The following is a 20,896-nucleotide window of genomic DNA, read 5'->3' as shown; positions in this document are numbered from 1 at the left end:
CTGGGTGATGCTTTGATAGGGAAATGCATAGTAATTGTGGTGACTCAAGTTATCAGATTGCTAATGAGAGATACAAGTTTTTTTCTAGAAGCAGATCCATCCTCCTAGGAAGGTGTAATGTGCAGAGTTAAAGACTACACCATATAAATTAGCACTTGATTACAGGTTGCTTGTATCGTTCACTCACTGTTTTAGTCTCTAATCCAATCAACAAGCATACTTTGAAACCTTCTAAGTGCTATCTGTTGGTACAATGGTGAACCATATCAAACCTGGACCCTGACCTCGTGACACTTCAGTCCAGTGGGGGTTATTTGTATGAATATATACAAATAATTACAGGTTGACACTACTGCTATTAGTGGGAAAATAGCCACTGTTTCTTTTTTTATTTTTATTTTTAATTTTGACCACACCTGTGGCATGCATAAGTTCCCAGGGCCAGAGATTGAACCCACACCACATCAGTGACAATGCCAAATCCTTAACTGCTAGGCCACCAGAGAACTCTGATCTCTTTTTTTAATTAACAGTTACACTGAGATATAATTTAAATATCAAGATCCGTGCATTTGATACTGATTTTTTTAAAGCAAAAACCAGATCTTGTTTCTCCCCTGCTTTAAGCTCTTCAGTAGCTTTCAGTGCTGCTGAAAAAAGCTAAAACTTAACCAGGCAATAGGCCTTAGATAATTTGGATCTTGTCACTCTCTCTGCTGTAGCCAAAACTGCCTTCTAATGGTTTCCTGCTTCAGGACCTTGGCACATGTTGTTCCTTATGCATTACATGAACTTTCCCTGATTCTTCATATAATTGGCCCTTTCTCACCATTTAGATCATTATTTCAAAATCACCTCTTCTGAAAGCCCTTCCCTGGCCATGCTATGCAGAGTTTTAGCTCCTTATCCTCTACCTTTTCTTCATTTCATGTCCCAGCACCTATTCTACCTCCATGTAATTACCATAAGTTGTGCAAGTTTGGTCTGTTCAATATGTGGATACAGTTCTTAAAGAGACCACCATCTGTCTTCCTTGGAGTGGAGTGAATAAGGTATTGAGCACATAAGTGATATACAGAAAAAAGAACTTGTCACAAAGATCTTTAGAGCAGCACTACCCAAAGTATGTGTAGACTGGTACCAATCTGCTGTGTGTTACCAGTCTGACATGACAGACAGAAAGAAATGAGTACAAGCCTTTATAAACCTTTATAGCAATTTGACAAGGTAATATGGCTGTTGAATCTAACACTAAGAAAAAAAATCTGGGCTTGTATTTTATGTGTTTTCTTTTGCTTATTTCATGTTTTATAGTAATTTATTTTTGTTGTGTTTTTATTGTGTGAATATTTGGGGAAAATCTGGCCCTTATTCACAGACAGTTTAAGAAACACTGTCTGAGAAGACATGATGTGGGGGACCTGGGGGAGAAAACAGAATTCTTTCAATTCATCTTGATAAACATTGGGTAGGAAGTGATCTTTCCTTGTTAATTTCAGGTAGCGAGGTGGCAGCAGGGAGGGAGTGAGGGAAGGAGAGAGGTAGAGAGAGAGGTAGGGGAGTGTGGGGGAGGAAGGGATGGTTGGCTATAATGGAGGTGTTTTTCAGAGGGGGAGTGAGCATCTCAAAATTGGCTACTACTGTAGCTGACAATGGCCTGTGTCTTTGTAAATGTGTGGTAGGATGTTGGACCCCTGCCCAGTCCCCGGTCCTCACTCCCTTGGTGCTCTGCTGTATCCTATCTCTGTTTGGAGAAGAAAGTGAATCCCAAGCCACCAGAGAAGTTGTGTACCCAGGGGAGGTGACTGGGCTTCTGGCATTGGGGACCAGTGGGAGTCTTTCCGTCCAAGCCCACCTCCTTTGCCTGTAAGGCCAGGCTCCAGCTCAGTGAGCTCTGTGTTTACATGCCATCTGTTGAGGTGTCAGTGATCACAACACATGACTTTGAGCATTTGAATTTTAAATATAGAACATTAAAAATGGAAGAACAAAGGAAGGGAAAGAGTAGAGAACAGAACAAGAAGACCTGAGGGGTGGGGATGGGGAGCGGAAGGGAACAGTTGTTATTGGCAAGCAAAACAGCATGACTCAGTCTCATTCAAACTGGGTTTCTCTTTAAACCAAGTGGGCCCCTCTTGGTTTCAGGTACATCCTAAGATTTGGGAAGCTGCAGAGTTCACTTCTTCAAGCTTAGGTTATTCCTGGATATCTCTTTGGAGTTCTATTTTTTTCAATAGTGCTTTTGTTTCAGTAAAATTTTAGAAAAATTAGGTATAATCTAGTACTCCCCATCATTATTTCCTGGCATACTAATAATATGAATGGGGTACCTGGGGAGGGGAAGAGAGAGCAAGAGAAAGAGGGGGGATGAGAGAGCAGGGGAAAGAGTGTGTGTGAGAGAAAGAATGAATGAATCAATCAATGAATATGAAGGTGGTGGGGGAAGATAGCGATGGAGATGTAGTTAGTGCCTGCTAAGATATATTTCCTATTAGCCCTTTCCATGGGTTTCAAACCCATATTCACAAAGCTGTCCTTGTTTTTTAAGCCTTTTTCTCTCTAATTACTTCTCCCTCATAAATTTATACATCATTCATATACATTTATGTCTTTGCAAATGCTGTGACCTTTGTGCCACTGGCCTTCCATCTCACTGAGATGCTTGAGTGGGTAAAATGAGAAGAGCAAAGTGCTCTTAGTAAAGAGTCTGACCAACTTGGGTGGGAAACTTAGCTTGGTAACGAATTAGCTGAGAGACTTTGAACAAGTCCTGTATCTTTTCTGAGCCCATTTCCTGATCTCTAAAAATCTTGGGGAATTTGGTGGGTAAGAAGCCTCTCCTCATTGGAGTTCCAAGGTGGCGAAAGGAAAAGTCCAAGGGAAACAGCTAGCAGAGCAGGGAGGAGTCTCAGACTGTCATCTGGCTTCCCCTTGTCTCCCCAGCACAATGGCCTGCTCCTGTGGCTTTCTACTGCTGGAGGCTGACATGACCCAGTTTCCACCTGCAGGGCCCGAAACTGTCCCTGGCCCTGGGATGGGTCTCAGCATAGGCGAGGAGATTGGTGGGTCTTCTAAGGTAGAGGTTAACTGATGCAACACTGAATGAGTCCTACTATGGTTCCCAGCCTCCCATGGGCACCTCAAATGCTTGCAGACTTTTGGTTTTATTTGGGGGGCTGGGTCCTGAACATCTGTCGTTGGACCATCTCAACCCAGATCCCATTTGTTTTGTATCAACTGTTAGACAATTTTCATGGATCCTCCAGATCTGCAGCTCTGTTTAGAACATCCTAAGGGCACCCAACACCTCTCTTGGCTTTTGCCATCCTGGACTGATTTGAAGTCTGCCTTGTGACTTTATATCCCTAAGGCTAATAAGGTTCTGGTTGTGCTCCCCCCATTATGTGCTCGGCTTTCATCCAGCTGCTGTGCCTATACTCTCACCCCTGGCCTTTTCTGGTCTAAATTGACTCGCCACCAGGGAAGAGATGAAGAGCTGGAAGGGACTTTGGACTGTTTTCCAGATTTTGGTCATTAACATATCATCTTTGCAGTTTTTTTTTTTTTTTTGCCATATAGGTGGGCCATCTGAGCCATAATTTACCTATTTTTCTTTGCATTGACTAAGTTTTTTTTAAAATTTACTATTACTATTTTTTTTGTCTTTTTGTCTTTTTAGGGCCACACCTGCAGCATATGGAGGTTCCCAGGCTAGGGGTCGAATTGGAGCTGTAGCTGCCAGCCCATGCCACAGGCACAGCAACTCGGGATCCAAGCCACGTCTGTGACCTACACAGCTCACGGCAATGCCAGATCCTTAACCCACTGAGCAAGGCCAGGGATCAAACCCGCAACCTCATGGTTCCTAGTCGGATTCATTTCTGCTGTGCCATGATGGGAACTCCAGCATTGACTAAGTTTTTTTAACAAATAATCTACTTTAGTCTCATAGAATTGACAAGAGAGTTACCTTTTTCTAATACATAATAAATTCAAAACTAATCAGTTTAATAAGTTTTGGTATGTCCCACCTAAAATCACCCTCATGTACAGATGGCACACTTTGGGAAACACTGATGTGGTCTATGTCTTCATTTTACAGATTAAGAAACAAATTCAGAGAGGCTTGGTTTGTCACAAGCTAATTAGAAGAATTGGAAATCAACCTGTCTCCTAACCTTGGTCTAGTGGGTTTTTTTTTATTATGCCTAGGGTTTTTCACACTATTATTGATATATATGAGAAATTAAATCACAATACACAACATGCCTGGGAATGCAGTATAAAGGATTGTGATCCTTCAAAGAAAGAGAGGTTGCTTGACGAACAGATTGTATACATGCTGGTTTTCTCTAGTACTAAAGTAGAGAAACATTACCACCTTAGAGTTCTGGAAGAGGAAATAACAATCGTGAAACAACCCATAAAAAGAAACTACAGCACCGACTGATAGAGACCTTATAAGAGACTGACTGACTTCTGTTATTGCCCTGTCCGCTTCACACCTGACCAGATCACATGTCTGGCCGGTGCTCCCAATGGAATCTTTTGTTTCTTCCAAGGATTTCACTAAATTAGAACTTTCTGCAGCTTGTGGTCCACTCTGAAATGTACAACTTGACCTATGAAGGGCCTTCATTGAAGCATTCATAGAAGATTTGGGTCTTCTCACTTTGGAATTGCCACTAGGGAAGGTCTATGCAAAAGCACATAGAGGTCTGTGCCAGATAGATGGAAATTGGAAGCAAAGGAGACACTTGGGGCTCTGGTGCATGTGGTGTGAGTGTTTTTGGCTTTGTGTTTGTAGAAGAAGGCAGTGGTTCTATGCCGTTGTTACACCCAGATTCAAATTAGAACTTGTTCCCTTGTATATGTGTCCTCAACTTTTGTCCAGCTGGCTCATCTTGAAAGGAAACATCTTCTTAGCTCCACTTACCCTTTTTTGATCATCTAAATGACTTTTAAATAGTTTTAGTTTGTTTTATGCATACGTGTATGTGTGTCTTTGGGGGCATTTTTAATCTGCTTTGAAAAATCTGGTAGCCATGGAAGGGATAATGTGTCTCATTAGTTTATCTGAGATTAGGATCGGTTTCTATCTGTATTGCTTATATGCTATTTGACAGGGTACAGGGACTAAGGGAAACACATGGGCTGGGTTCAAATGAAAAGAAGGTCACTAGAGGAAGAGAAGGGGTGGTGACTTGAAGTATGGTAAAAGAATTCATGTTTTCGTTATCCAGACTGACATGACACTATATATTACATTCTCTCTGAGGGAACAGACTTTGCTTATTCTTGTAGTAGGCATCTTTCCAAGGTTTCATAATTCTGAGATCTGTGTTAGGCATCCAGTTTACCATTCTTTCCCCCAACTTTGTCCTAGTGCTTCTCTCTTGCAGTTCTGTCACTCCACACGCTTTCACTTCCAGCAGGTCTGGCTCTCAAAATTGAAACCAAAGTTCTGAAGGACTGTCAGTAGGATTAGGGAGGCACCATTAGAAATCCAGAATGGAAAAGGTCTTTATAGGTCATCTGGTCACCTTAGGCCAACTGAGACAGCCATTGATGTGTACGGCGCAGGCTCAGATCTCCCTTTGACTTAGAGCCTGCCTCCAGGACGTGAGTCAGCTGATAGTTTCCAACTGCAGGTGCCTTCAGGATTTGCCCCAGCTTTCAAGCCGGAGGTATGTGCTTCCCAGGCAGCTGCCAGCCAATGGCTGAGCAAGGATGGGGTACAATGACTCACCATTTCAGAGCATCATGGAGTTCTTCCGTGTGAAGTCTTTGCACTGAAGCTCCCAGTTGTGCTAACCCATGGTCTGAAGATATTATCAAACTTCCCCTTTGCTGATATCAGGCCTATATTGTGGTGTAAAGCACCCCCTTTCTACCTGAGTCCCTCGCCCTCTTATTTTTCACAGGTATTAACTCCCAAGAAATGTCTTGCACTATTTATATCTCAGCATCTGCCTCCAAAGGACCAATCAATACATCAATGAACTCCTCACTCCCATCTGAGTTTTACAGTAAAGAAACTGAGGTCCTTAAAGCTAAGGTGGCTTACCTCAGGTCCCATAGCTACCTGGCAGCAAAGTCAGTATGATAACCCAAACTTTCTGACCCTCCAGTTAAAGGCTCTTTCCCAAACTTCAATCATCCATATACCACTGCAAATGCACATACAAAACCCAGATTTTGCTGTCTCTATTCATTTCCATGCCATTGTTTATTGACACATTTGACACGTTAAAAATGATTTCATTTGTTAAATCTCTAGCTTTGTGTGAAGTAATAATATTCATAAAATTTGGATTTTTTTTTTTTTTGCTTTTTAGGGCCACACCCCTGGAATATGGAGGTTCCCAGGCTAGGGGTCTAATCAAGCTGTTGCCGCTGGCCTATACCACAGCCACAGCAACGCCAAATCTGAGCTGTGTCTGTAACCTACACCACAGCTCACAGCAACACCTGATCCTCAACCCAATGAGCAAGGCCAGGGATCGGACCTGCAACCTCATGTTTCCTAGTCAGATTTGTTTCTGCTGTGCCACAACAGGAACCCCCAAATTTGGATTTTTGATGTGTTAATTTAATGTTTTTCTAATACATAGTATATACATAATTTGCCATTGTAATAAAAGTTTGCGGGTGAACTACTTAAAGTCATCTCGTGTGCCATCAGTGATGAGTGAACTCTAGGACATGTAAGGCAGAGGGAAAAAAGAGAGAGGGAGGGAGAAAGGAAGGAAGGGAGGGAGGGAGGGAGGAAGAGAGGAAGGGAGGGGAGCAAAATACTTATTGGTGATGAAGAAATGGTGAAAATCTGTCAATAACTGCCTCAGGTACTTTGTTGTGACCTCCATGTTTCTGCCAAGCCCTGGACTAACCTCTAGTGAGTCAACAAACATCCTTTAATTATCAGTTGTCTAAAAACAAATTGAATGTGCTCAGATGTCAATTAAGAATCAAGATTTCTTCTCTTAAAAGGGTTGATTCATTTAGCCCTAAAATGGCCTGAAGGGCTCCACTTGGAGCAATTTACTGGGGAAGATGCATACGACATTTCAAAGCAGTAGCTCTAATCTTCATCTTATCAAGTGTTTGAGTGTACACACTTCCTAAGAATGAGGTTTAAGTAACATTTCCTTTCTCATTTAAAAAAATACTCATTATTAAAACAAAATAAGATATTTTTCTTTGATTTAAGAAATCTAAGAATATAATTACAATGATTTTTCACTTTTGTTGCTATTCTTTTGGTTTAAGAGCTCTGTAATGATTATGATTCTCTTGTGTTAATGAAATAAAATTGGGGCTAGAACTCATGTTATGTAATAATTTAATAGATTCTTAGTATCATCATGATAATTTAACATTCCTCTTTCATTCCATGGAGATAATATTATTCAGAACCTCTGCCAAACAGATATTACTGATTTAGAAGCCATCTTGTTAATTCCTAAACCAATTGTCCTTTTAGAGAAAGAAGAGCTATAAACCAACCTTGATGAAATACTAGCTTCTAGAATGTCATGAATTTTAGAGGCATGGGAAGTTTGAAGGTAAAGATTCAAGCTGTGTTCTCTTATAGGTAAAAAGGTGGCTATACACTTTGACAGGATCACTTAATGTGTCATGTTCAAACCTACTTTTCACATCTGGTCTGAAAAGATTTGGTAGTGGTCTGTTTCTAGGAAGACAGATCCAGTACTAATGTATACATACACTTGGGTTAATTGGGGAAAGAGTTAGTTTCTTGTATCCCCTGTCCTTTGTTTCACATTTCAAACCTGGTTACAATGATTTACATTGCTTTTTCCTTTTTTTAGGGCCGCACCTGCGGCATATAGAACTTCCCAGGCTAGGGGTCGAATTGGAGCTGCAGCAGCTGGCCTACACCACAGCAACACTAGATCCTAGCTGCATCTGCCACCTACACCGCAGCTCATGGCAAAATGGTTGACATTTCAAATCCAAATTAAATTCAAGAATAATCAGTGAAGAACCATATCAAATTATTATTTTTTAAATGAGGAAAGAATGTGAGCTTCACAGCTAAAACAGAGACAGCATAATTGAAAACAAGGCTATTGCATTCAGGTTTTGGTATTTACAGACTCATTTCTCCTAGAGAACACATTAGGTTTTCCTTGTATTTCTTTTTGGGATAATTGCAGGTGACACAAACAAAATAGAATATATTGCCCTGAAAAACTTAAAACTCTGCTTGTTCTTACCAGGTTAGCAAGCATGTAGTGGTAACCTCTTGAATGTTTTCCCAGGATCACAACCTGCAGAAATAAAAAAAAAGGGGGAACTATTACTCAAAAAGGACATTTTGTTTTGGCTGTGCCAGTTACACGTGGAAGTTTCTGGGCTAGGGATTGGACCTGCACCCCAGCAGTGACCCAAGCTGCTGCAATGACAATGCTAGATCCTTAACCCGCTGCACCACAAGGGAACTCCAACAAGGACATTTTCAACTGCACAATCATTAGGATGGCTAGCTCAAATTACTTTGTAAGTAATCAACACAGTGTTAGGTCTTTTAAATATAGTAAGTAAATTATAGTTAATTGGGCCAGATTTCTTTTTGTTGTATTTTACTTTCAGGCAGAGGATATAGGAAGAATTGCTGATATGAAAGTTAAAAATGTCATCATCAAGGGGGAAAAAGCCCTCTAAACTTCCAGGTCAGTAGCATCCTTGTCACTTAAAATAGATGGCAAGAGTGACAAAGCTGATGATCCCTCACCCATGAACTTGATTTCTGTACTTAGCTGTTGAGCCGGAAAAAGGCTGAACTTTGCATACAAATTAGAAAATAGAATGTATGGTACATTTTTTTTCTTTATCTGGAATTCTTAGGGAATAGAACACACAAGGAGTAGGATTAATGGGATTTTCAGGTTAATCGAGGTAGCTTTTGCTTATTGAAAACTTTTCCACCTGGAGTGAGTTGAGAAAAAAAAAAAAGACTTTTCTAAAACACTTGCCTGCCTTTTTCCTACCTTAAAGTAAAAGACTTGTGCACATCTGTACATCTTTTGGGACTGAATGTGATTGCCTTAGTAGTGGGGGGAGGAGATTTTCCCATAGGGGACATTTGGCAATGCCTGGAGACATTTTTGGTTGTCGCATCTGGGAGGGGTGACTAGCATCTAGAGGCCAGGGATACAGTCTCCGCCACAAAGAATTATCCAGCCCAAAATGTCTGTAGTGATGAGGTTGAGAAACCCTGACTGAGGGTCATCACTATTAGCATAATTTTCATGAGTAACACTGTATTAATACTAAGCTTTACAGTTTGCAAAATGCATTTTTATTATCTCAAAATATGTCAGGGGATTGAATATTTTCCAACTAAATATTTTGGTTGGCAGTTGGAAATTTTTGATGAAATACCTGACATAAGCTTATTTCCTTAGAGTTAAGTACAGGAAAATTTCTGATTGAAGATTTTATAAAATGTCATTTTATTGAGTACGGACTATGTGCAAAGTAGTATGCAGGAGTGGGAATGAAGAGGGGGATAACATAGAGGTTAAAAACCCAACTAGAGGCAGAACCAGGTTTTGTACATGACTGAAGCTAATATCATTTTAAAGGGCCACTTTAAGAAAAATAACAGAAAGTTATGAATATAATATTTGGAATAGGGCCTCAGAAAGAACCTGTGCAAGTAAAGGGCCATTAAACTTGACCTTCATGATATGTTTCTTTATGAACACAGTTGTCAAGGGATTAAAAATAACTTGAGAAAACAACATCATACACATATCTAACCAGAACTATATATAAAAAGGTGATAATGCTAATTTTAAAAAACTGCCCTTAAAGATAGCCTATAGAATGGGAGAAAATAGTTGCAAGTGATGCAACCCACAAGGGCTTAATCTCCAAAATATACAAACAACTCATACAACCCAAAACCAAAAAAAAAAAAAAACCAATTAAAAAATGGGCATTAGATCTAAATAGACATTTCTCCAAAGACAGACAGATGGCCAGTAAGCATACTAAAAGATATTCGACATCCCTGATTATTAGAGAAATGCAAATCAAAACTACCATGAGGTACCACCTCACACCAGTAAAAATGTCCATCATTAATAAGTCTACAAATAACCAATGCTGGAGAGGGTGTGGAGAAAAGGGAACTCTCCTACACTTTGGTGGGAATGTAAATTGGTATAACTGCTATGAAAAACAGTATGCAGGTTCCTCAGAAAACTAAATATAGAACTACCATATTATCCAGCAATCCTACTCCTAGGCATATATTTAGAGAAAACCATAATTCAAAAAGATACATGCACCCCAGTGTTCATTGCAGCACTCTTTACAATAGCCAAGACTTGGAAGCAACCCAAATGTCCATTGACAGAGGAATGGATAAAGGTGTGGTACATATATTCAATGGAATATTACTTGGCCATAAAAAGAATGAAATTATGCCATTTCCAGCAACATGGATGCAGTTAGAGATCATCATGCTGAGTAAGTCAGAAAGAGAAAGACAAATATCATATTGCTTATATGTAGAATCTTAAAAAAATGATACAAATGAACTTATTTACAAAACAGAAATAGACTCACAGACTTAGAGAACAGACTTATGATTGCCAAGTGGGAGGAGGGGATGGGCTGGGAGTTTGGGGTTAATAGATGCAAACTATTACATTTAGAATGGATAGACAAAAAGTTCCTACTGTAGAGCCCAGGGAACTATATCCAATCTTTTGATATAGACCACGGTGGAAGATAATATAAGAAAAGGAATATGTGTTATTACACACACACACACACACACACACACACACACACACACACACAACAGGGTCAATTCACACAACATTGTAAATCAACTATACCTTAATAAATAAATATTCTAAAAAACCCTGCATTTGAGTGCCTAGTATATACCAGACACTGTGCTAGGGGCTTTATATGTAATCCCTAGAACACTTTAACAAATTGTTATTAGTTTCATTTTACAGATCAGGAATCTCAACCAAAGAGAGTTTAAGTGATTTTCCCAAGACCACACAGCTAAGAAATGCTAAAGCTGCTATTAGAACCTGGTTATGTCTGCCTTTAGAAACCCATACTTTGGGCATGGTTTCTTAATATGTGCTAAATGTCAACTATCAATAATTACTCTAGATTCTTGGAGAAGAGGAAGAAGAGCTGTCTAAGGTCTGCTGAGATGGATAGGGAAGGCTTCCTGGAGGAGATGAGGTTTCAGCTGGCCCAGGGGAGCAGAACCATGTATTTAAATATGCTTATCATGCTGGGATTAGAAGCCCTCAAGTCACATACCGTCCGGGGTGGGGAGTGGGGGAGGAAGAGAGGGAAAGAGAAGGAAGGAGGGAGAGATGGAGGGATATAGAGCTGTTTTCTATTAATTTAAAATATGAGCCCTGTGTCTGACTGATTATTTATGGAGGAAATGAAACGTTAATGAATGCTTGAGCAGGTGATTTCTCACACTGCCATGGCACAAAATGAGCTGTTAGGTGTCTATTGGGATGTATTCCTCAGTGTCCGCTTGTGGGAAACATTCTTACTGGTGACATTTGTTAACTTTTGATGGCAAGTTGGGGCCATACATTTGTTGAATTTTTAATTTACTGACAACCCTCAACATAATAAAATCAAAGGGTTTGAGTTCTACTAGAAAAATGAGCAAGATTCCTAAGGACATCTGGCAGAGCTCGAAGAGAAATAAAGAAGCAAGCCCTAAGGAAGCAGAGGAAGTCTGTTTCACCAGAGGCAGGGTTTAGTGTCCTTTTGAGCATAAGGAAGGCAAGAGGGAGCCACAGCAAAGATAAGTGTTGTTAGAAGAGGCTTGAAAGAGAACCCAGGAGCCCAGCCCTGTCAGATATTCAGCTTGATTGTGGGCAAATTACTCCACTTTCTCTAGCCTCCATTTCCTTATGGGACCAAGAGCCTGCCTTTTCCTATCTCAGGAGTGTTGTCAGGATCAAACTGAGTAAGGTCTACAAAAGTGTTGGGGATGGGCATTATGTACTTGCATGAGGTTAAGTAACTATGGAAAGGCGTTATTCACTGAGATATTGTTTTTCCAGCTCAGAAAAACTTGAAGCTATTGGAATATTCGCTTTAACCCATGCCCAGTTGGTCTGTACAGAGCAAACTCACTTATTTGAAGGTAGCACTCTTACAGCATTACCCTTTCAAAATTTTGCTTAAACTGGAAGAGATGGGGAGTTATCTAAAGATAGGAACTTTTAGGTGTCACAAAGCTGCTGCCTTAAAGGCTGTAATTATTTCCTCATCCTTGCTTTCAGTGCCTTCTTAACTCTGATTTAACACACGATTCTTAACAATCTTGATTTTCTAGCTCACAGTAAATGAAAAGTTACAAATTAGAAGGGGTGTATGTGGAGAAAGGGGGTGATGTTAGAAAGAGGGACATTAGCAGCAGAGGAAGTGACAGACTGGCTTAAAGGAGAAGGAGGAGTCCCCCTCCCCCCCAAAAAGCCGACAACGTTGTACTACACAGTATAATCATGGATATTTAACGTGAGTGCCTGAGTCATCAGGGTATGGCTTACTGTGTTGAGTAATTCCTGCTGAAAAACCTAGGAAAATTATGATACATTGAGGGAAGGTTTCCATCAGAAAGGCTTAAATTTCCAATACTTGGAGTTCCCGTCATGGTGCAGTGGTTAACGAATCCGACTAGGAACCATGAGGTTGCGGGTTCGGTCCCTGCCCTTGCTCAGTGGGTTAATGATCTGGCATTGCCGTGAGCTGTGCTGTAGGTTGCAGATGTGGCTCAGATCCCGCGTTGCTGTGGCTCTGGCATAGGCCGGAGACTACAGCTCCGATTAGACCCCTAGCCTGGGAACCTCCATATGCCGCAGGAGCGGCCCAAGAAATAGCAAAAAGACAAAAAAACCAAACAAAAAAAATTTTCCAATACTTAAGAGTATACTTGAGTTATCTTGAAATCTTACTTACGTAGGCCAGTAATGATCCTACTGATGGGAGCTAAATGAGGCCTCACTGCAAAACGTGTCATGTTTTGCTCTTGGTCTTGCCTTTTTTAAAATTTTTAGTGCAGGGCTTGTGGGAGTAAGGGTGGGATGGGAAGGTTGTGTGTAATATGGTGCACAAAGGAGCTAGTTAATGGGAGCCGTTCTTGTTCAGTTAGTCTTAAATCTTTATTCTTTCCATCTGTTACAGATGAACAAGGCATAAATTGTACCCTCCGTTATTTAATGACTCTGGTAACCAAGAGAATATTCAACTTTGCTTTTACAGTAATTATAATAGCTCTTTCTGAATTAGTTTTAGAACTTCAAGTATAAAAGCTGTTTCCCAGTCTCCTGTGAAATTTTAAGAGGAAATACCAAGTTCTTGAATCCATGTTCTGTATTCATGGTGCCTTTGTAAGATTTGTTGGAGATGATGGGTGGCTTGATACGACAGCAGATATGACAAATGTGATAATGGAACATGTGTGAAATGTAGATACAATTCATTGTTTTAAGGAGATTTATTGTTATGCCCGCAAATAGACCCTGAAAGAACAAATGCCCCCATCCTCATTGACTGAAACCTAACAGTTTCATTCACTGAAGAAAAAGCTCTTCTATACTGACTCAGTGAACCATGCATATAGCAGAGCCTTAAATTATTTGGTAAAGAAGTCAGCGAATCATAATCTATCCATTTAGGGGAGACCTCCATTTACTGACTCTCCCATCCCCTTATCTGTGAAATTAGGGTCTGGGTATCACTGAGCAGTTAAAAATAATTCAGAAAATAAATCTTCAGTTGGTTTTCTACAGAAGAGGCCCTTTCTTTTCCAATTTAATGTTTAATCTAGACATTTTTATAATTTTAGAAATTTGAAGTGAAATTGCTCCACAAGACTACTCCAGAGAGGCCCACAGACCCTTGGGGAGCAAAAGCATCTGTTTTTCTATGCTCACATTAAAAGAAAATACGTGTGTGGAAAGTGTCTATGATTTTTCCCCCTTAGATCCATCTGGTATGCAGATTAGGCTATTTGCAGACCTAAGTATCTACATGTTTGGATTTTCTACATTGGCGCCAAAAAAGGATCTCTGTATAAAGATTGATCTTGCTTTGAGTACAGAACATGCCTTACCATTCATCCTAACCTGTTTCTCTTAAAACATTTTTTTGGAGTATAATTGCCTGACAGTGTTGTGTTAGTTTCAGGTGTATAGCAAAGTGAATCAGTTCTACATATAAATATATCCATTTCCCCCCCTATAGGTTATTATGAACTATTGAGTAGATTTTCCTGTGCTATATGGTAAGTTCTTCTTCATCTTCCATTTTATACAGTAGTGTGTATATGTTATTCCCACACTCCCTTTGATTTAAGTACCCTGAGAATGTTTGGCGGGCTGGGGAGAGAAATGAGGGAGGTTTCTGATTTTAACACACCAGATTTACCTGCTGTATAAGGTAAGCTTTTAAGAAAAAGCTATTAGACCACATTTGTGCGTGTGTTTTCAAAGAGACGATATTTTTTAACCCCTCTCCCTTTCCTGCTCCTCAGTTACAAAAAAGTGCTATTGTTCTAATTTCAGCTGTGTTGGAAATTAAATAGTGGCATGCTATAGAAATCAGCCTCTGATGATGCCATACTTCCCAGAAGAAATCTTCCATCAGATATGATAAAAGCCATTCATTTTCTTGAATGAAAACCCTGAGCTACTAAATTGCTTTAGTCTTAGTAAACATATATCAGAAGTCAATTCCTTTTGCATTATTTTCTAATAATCTCATCCTGCACACACATGCTCCCCTGTAACTGAATGACACTGCTTCATATTGCAGTCATCTGACTTGAATAAATGCACTGGATTAGTGAGGCAGAGAAGAACCAATCACCTGTACCAAAGTCAGCCCAATGGCAGTGGGGTGGGGGTGGAGCAGATGGAGAAAGGCCAAAGATTTTCGCAAAGAAGAAAAATGGGAGTATAACTGAGAAATCTTATCAGTGTATGTACTGTCTACAGGGGAAGCTTATGCAGAGAGAAGGCCATTGAATGAGACATCAAATAACATGCTAGGATGTGAGGATTAGAGAACAAGGATTTCACTAAGGAACATGTCTTGGGGAAGTTTCACTTCCCAGTCTTCAATATTGCATTCACGGTGCCTCAGTGGAACATATGGAAGATTTAAACAATGGTAGAGGCAAAGAGAACATACAAATAAGAGGCAATAAATGGCCACAAGTAAATTAAAAGAGCAACAGATTATTCTTGCTTGGAGGAATAAGGAAGCACTTCAGGGCATGTTGATCTTGGTGCGAACACCTCATTCTATTAACCCTAAAACATTATTTCTCCGATTTCATTTCCTCACAAACTTCCTTAATGATTTGTGATCTATCCACAAATCACAATACTATTATTTTCTTAATATTTATCTTTATGGCTACTCCTTTACTCAAATTTAGAGGTGTCCAAAGCAATAATATCCATGAAACTCCACACGAGAAAATAAGTATATGAAAATAAACTCTATTCATCCAGATGTCACTGAAAATCCTCTGGTGTGCCATCAGGAGTGGTGGGTAATGTCTTAATACAGTCATATCCTAAGGGAAGAGAATACAGATCATGTCTTGCTGTCCATATAAAATAAGGTTAATTTGACACATGGTTCAAATCTTAAGAATATTCCCATCTACTTTCAAAGGCTCATGAGTCTTGTAAGGGAGCAAAATGATCGGCAGAGTTTGGGAGGCAGCAAATAATGCCTTGGACGGTGTGCAAATGACAAATTTGGAAACTTACAAAGCCTTTCCTAGGGCAATTTACATGCAATGCCCCACCCAGGAAGCCCAGCAGCTTTGATCAGCTGCAGTCCTTGGTCATGGTGCCAATAATAAATACTTAAAACACCTGGACTTTTCCATCAGCTAACTTCCTGTAAAATGATGCATTTCCACACACCATGTCTTTTCCTGGAATACTTCATCTAGAAAACCTTTCACAGCCTTCTATGTATATTTGGAAATATTCTAGATGTTTTTTCAGGGAGGGTAAGGTAGGAGTGATTTGAACTAGTGTCCAGCCTAGAATAATATAGCAAAAAGGATAGTAGTTTCTCTACAACATAGCAATAGGTAAGACTGTTTTAGTCTTTGCACTTTGTATTGGCTATCTCCCCAAATTACTGATGATTTAAATAATTCATTTTCAATAACAGTGTTCTTCATACATTCTTACATGAAATTTACTGTCAACGATTTCATGTTCACATTTACAGCAACTTTTAATATTTACAACTGTATTCTAAATATCAAGTTGTAATCTTTTTCTTTGTAGATTTTATAAAATTGTTTGGGCCCAAAGCGCTATAATCTTGAATATCTGCCTAAGACCTACTTGAAGGACTGTATGGGTAGCACAGAGAAGGCTCATTACTTGGATTCCCAAAAAAAAAAAAAAAAAAAAAAGGAAAGGCAACATCTGGCACGAGGCTGAGTAGCCACTCTAACGTGCTTTATTCCAGCCATAACCGCTTGGGGATAGGTGGGATAATGCAGGACTTTCTTCATTGCCCCCCAGAGTCAAACTTTTCCATCTTTAGATATTTATCAGATCAGCAGCACTAGCATCTCACCTGAAATGACACCTTATAGAGCTGAAACCTGTAAGAGTCTAAAACTCTTTATAGATGTGATCTGAGTCACCATGAAGTCTTAGAACAAATAGGTATTTATTAAAGGTGATTTACCTAAAAAGAGCTATGAACCTTGAAGTCAGATGGTTCTGGATTCAAATCCTGCATTTAGAATTAGCCTTGTTACTTAACTATGTGTGAAATTGACCCATGGATGGTTGGGTAGAGTATTAGAGTATTAGGTCTTTAAGTCAAGAGAGGAGAGGAAGAAACACATGGTGTAGGGGTGTGTAGAATGAGGAGTTCTTAGAACTCCCTGATCAGGCCTCTCCGAATGCATTTTCTGTCTGTCTGTGCAATGCTTCCAACATTCGACACCATGATCTGTGAAATTTTCTAATTGCTAAAGGAGGCAATTGAACATGTTTTTATTTTCAGATGGAAGTAAATATCAGTAACCCATGTGTTTTTGGAGCTTTTGGTTTTCAGGATAGTAGCTCACTTGGCAGGTTTCTCCCTCTTCTGGGAGCCATATCATTTAACTTTATCTCAATTGGCAAATGGATGAGAAATGATAGAGGCTTAGTTTCTGGGAGGTAAAACACAGAATTCTCCTAATTCATAAATGTTTGGTTTGGTCTTTCACTCTTGCTCTTTGAATTTCCGTTATCTTTCTTATCTGTTAGCTTATCCAGCTTTGTGATCACACTGACACAGTAAACCACTGGGAGCTTGAAGTCAGCCATGGTGGCAGTATTTACACCACAGAAACCAACCAACACTACAAGACAGGGCTTTTCCTCCTGACTTTGAGAGCCAGTTTACCTGCATACATACCATTGGACTCAGAAGGAATACGGATGGAAATCCTAGTGAGCGGAAAGGTTGCTTCTCTTAACCACATTTCATTCATCTCTTCTTTCAATGAACATTTATTGAGTGCCTGCTCTGTACCAATCCTGGAGCCAGACACTGGGGACACAGAGGTCACCAAAACCTGGTCCCTGGCCTGGAGAATTTTGCTCTAGAGTATGAAAGACTGCTAAGTTCACAGACAACCATAACCCAGCAGAAATGTGAGAACAGAAATATAGACGGAGAACTGAGGAGAGAATGATTAACTCATAACTTTCTAGAGACAGAAGTACTTTGTCTCCAACTAAAGACTTAAAGAATGTTTTTTCCTGTGGTTTTTATAAGTGGGAGCCTGACAAACAGGTAGCTTAAAAAGAATGCTATTTTGAAAACAGAGATGTATTTCAGAGGGCTATTTCTCTTGATTTCAGGAGAACCTTGCTGTTTTACAGTGCTTACACTCTAGAGGAAAGATTTTTATTTGGAGTAACTACGGACATTTGTTGTGATGGTAAGCCAGGGTTGGCTCCATAAGAAATTGTGACTGAAATGATTCATTGCAAAAACTAAGAAGGGGATAAATGGTAATATTGTAAATAGAAGATGATCTGCTAAAAGCAATGCATCCCAGCTTTGCCAGTGACAAGCTATGTAATCTTAATGAAGCTACTTAACCTCTCAGTTTCAGTTTTCTATCTGTAGAAGAGTGAACATAATAGTTCAGAGGCAGCAAAGTCAGGTGGTCAAGAGTATAGGCTGGACTGCCTGGGTTTGGGTCCCTACTTTTCCCTTTAATAGCTACGTAACTTTGGGCAGTTAAACTCTCTGTGTATCAGTAGAGTTTAATCTGTAAAATTAAAATGTAAAATTGGTCTATCATTGGTACCTACTTCATAGAACTGCAATAAGGAATAAATACATTAAATGATGTATCTACAGCTCTGAACACAGTGCCTGATGCTCATCCTACTGATATTACTTATGTTTTCCCTTCCTTATTCCTATTGCAATGCTCCCTCCCTCTATCCTCCCCTACAGCAGTCACATCTGTTCTTCAAGGCCCAGTTTATATGCAGCCTCCTCCACGAAGCCTTCCCTGATTTTATGTCCTCACTTTTAAAATGTAGAGGAGTAGTTTCCTGCTACTATGAGGTGAGGGACTTGGAGAGGCACCAGAGCTGGGTGCAGAGGGGTGTTGAGGCCATGGGTTAGGATAGCACTGGGTTGGAGGTACAGGGAAGGAGCTGAGGTTTGTATTTAGAGTTCAGGGGTGTAAGCAGAACTGGGGGTAAACCAACACAAAGTAACACACTTTGCCACCCTCTACCACCCTCTCCTCTCATGCCTCCATTATTGATCAGAATCAGGAACTCAAACCACACAGAACCTGTGGTTAGGAAGAAGATGTGTGTAGGGTGGTGAAGGCAGAGGATGGTTCTACCCAGAGACAAAGGAGTGAACAAGACATAACCTCATTTTTCATGTGTCGTTGTTCTGGTGTTTCTAGCACAGGAGAGAATGGGGGTTGGGGTGGTGTCAAGAGAGGCAAGAGTGGAAATTTGCAAGGTCAGTAAGATGGATCTCTCCTCTGCCTTGTGCACCACTGCTCAGGCCTCGGGCCACCCCACTCTGATAGTAACAACTGGACTTGGCTTATCTATGCTTCACTTCAGGAGCAGGACACCTACCTATTCTGGGCTTTCTCACCTGAATCCACAGAGGATTTGGTGGTAGAGAGAACACCAGGGAACACAATCCACATTCCTTGGAGGCCTTCCTTGGGAAGGTCTTAGGACAGTCTTTGTCCAAGTGGCTGCTGTGTGGATCACCTGGAGGATCTCTGAAGATGCAAGCACCTGGGCACCTCTCTGGAGAGTCTTGTTCACAGTCTGGGTTAGAGGCAGGGGATCTACATTTTAACACTCAGATGCTTCTGATGCACACGGGACTGGAAGAACTACTTCTCCATGTGATGATAAAGGCCCTTTGAAAAGCTAAAAAGCAGGACCATCAATGATGGATATTCACAAAAGGGGGCAGGAAGGGAGACATTAAGCTTGTGGGGTGCTCCCTTGGGGAACTCCTGTGAGAAGCCCTGGGCAGGCAGAGGCCAGCCTGAGGACACTCACCCTGACTCCTGGGAAAGGCGCCAAAGGAGGAATTTCTGAAAGACTCTTATTTTAGCCAGGACTGCACCAGAGGCAGACCCTGAGGCAGAGATTTGCAGGTCAGTCGTCTAATTGGGAGTTGATTCCAAGATGCACTGGTAGGAGAGTGAGGACATGAGATGGCAAAGGGAGAGAAGTCTGCACAGGGGCAGAGAGGAGCAGGGTAGCTCAGAGCGCTGCTGGGAGTGGCTGCCACACACCCACCTGAAGGGCTAGGAAGCTGATGTCTGTGTCTTTCAATTCTCCTTGACCGTTGGCTGGTAGCTTCTGTCAGGAGGATTAATTCCTCCCCTGACACTTCTGACTGGTCTCACTCTCAGGCTGACAGAAAGTCAAGTGCAGAATAGCCATTGGCATGCACGGAAAAGGCTAGTGCCAAATACGGGTAGGGCATCAACAGCATCTGCTGTAACTGCAGTGACCTTATGTCACATATATTGCACTTTATAGTTTACATATTGCTTTGATATGCATCATTGCATTTGATAAGAAAAGAGGTGGGCAGTGAAGCACAATGGTGGCGGGAGTGAACTCTGGAGTCAGAACAACCTAGAACACCAGTTCTTTCTCTTTGTTGCTGAGTGACCTTGGACACATCATTTTCCCTCACTGAACCTCACTTTCCACATCTGTAAAGCAGGGATCAGAATGGCACCTCCAGGAGTTCCCGTCGTGGCTCAGTGGTTAATGAATCTGACTAGGAACCATGAAGTTGCAGGTTCAGTCCCTGGCCTTGCTCAGTGAGTTAAGGATCCGGCGTTGCTGTGAGCTGTGGTGTAGGCCGGCGGCTACAGCTCTGATTAGACCCCTAGCCTGGGAACCTCCATATGCCGCGGGAGCGGCCCCAGAAAAAAAAAAGTGGCATCTCCTTCTTAAGGTTATTGTGAGGACTAAATGCAGAATTTCTAGCAGAGTGCCTGAGCCAAAAGGGGATTCAACCAGAAGCATTTCCCTTTCTGCCACCCCTACCTCTCTACTCATCGTTGTACCCCACAGTGCACAGCCCCAATGTATGGCACCACGGTGCTGCTTAATAAATGTTACTGACATGGAAGGCTTACATGCATCCTAGAGAGGAGTCCACGCTGTTTATGAAGCAGTAGATGAAAGGGCCATTTAAAATAATATAAAATCTAGAAAAGTGTACTGAGGCGATGGGCATCGAACAAGTTCAGATGCAAGGAAGGCTTTCCCCCTGGAGAGGAAGATGTCTTTTAGACTAG

At 40.9% G+C, this 20,896-nt stretch overlaps 1 protein-coding gene across 6 annotated transcripts in view; it reads right to left on the bottom strand.

Moving 5' to 3' along the window:
• The window catches only part of GRIA3 (glutamate ionotropic receptor AMPA type subunit 3), a 281,921-nt gene that overhangs the window by 101,264 nt on the left and 159,761 nt on the right, over positions 1 to 20,896 (bottom strand). For all 6 annotated transcript variants that reach the window (XR_002340866.1, XR_002340867.1, XM_003135356.5 and 3 more), the window contains one exon: positions 8,241 to 8,294. Coding sequence is in view for 4 of the 6 variants with exons in the window: in XM_003135356.5 (XP_003135404.1) it covers positions 8,241 to 8,294 (54 nt within the window). In the remaining 2 variants the exon portion in view is untranslated. The remainder of the gene's footprint in view (positions 1 to 8,240; positions 8,295 to 20,896) is intronic.

Source organism: Sus scrofa, chromosome X, assembly GCF_000003025.6.
Source record: "Sus scrofa isolate TJ Tabasco breed Duroc chromosome X, Sscrofa11.1, whole genome shotgun sequence".
NCBI classification, from domain to species: domain Eukaryota; kingdom Metazoa; phylum Chordata; class Mammalia; order Artiodactyla; family Suidae; genus Sus; species Sus scrofa.
This window is presented reverse-complemented; position numbering and strand designations above follow the sequence as displayed.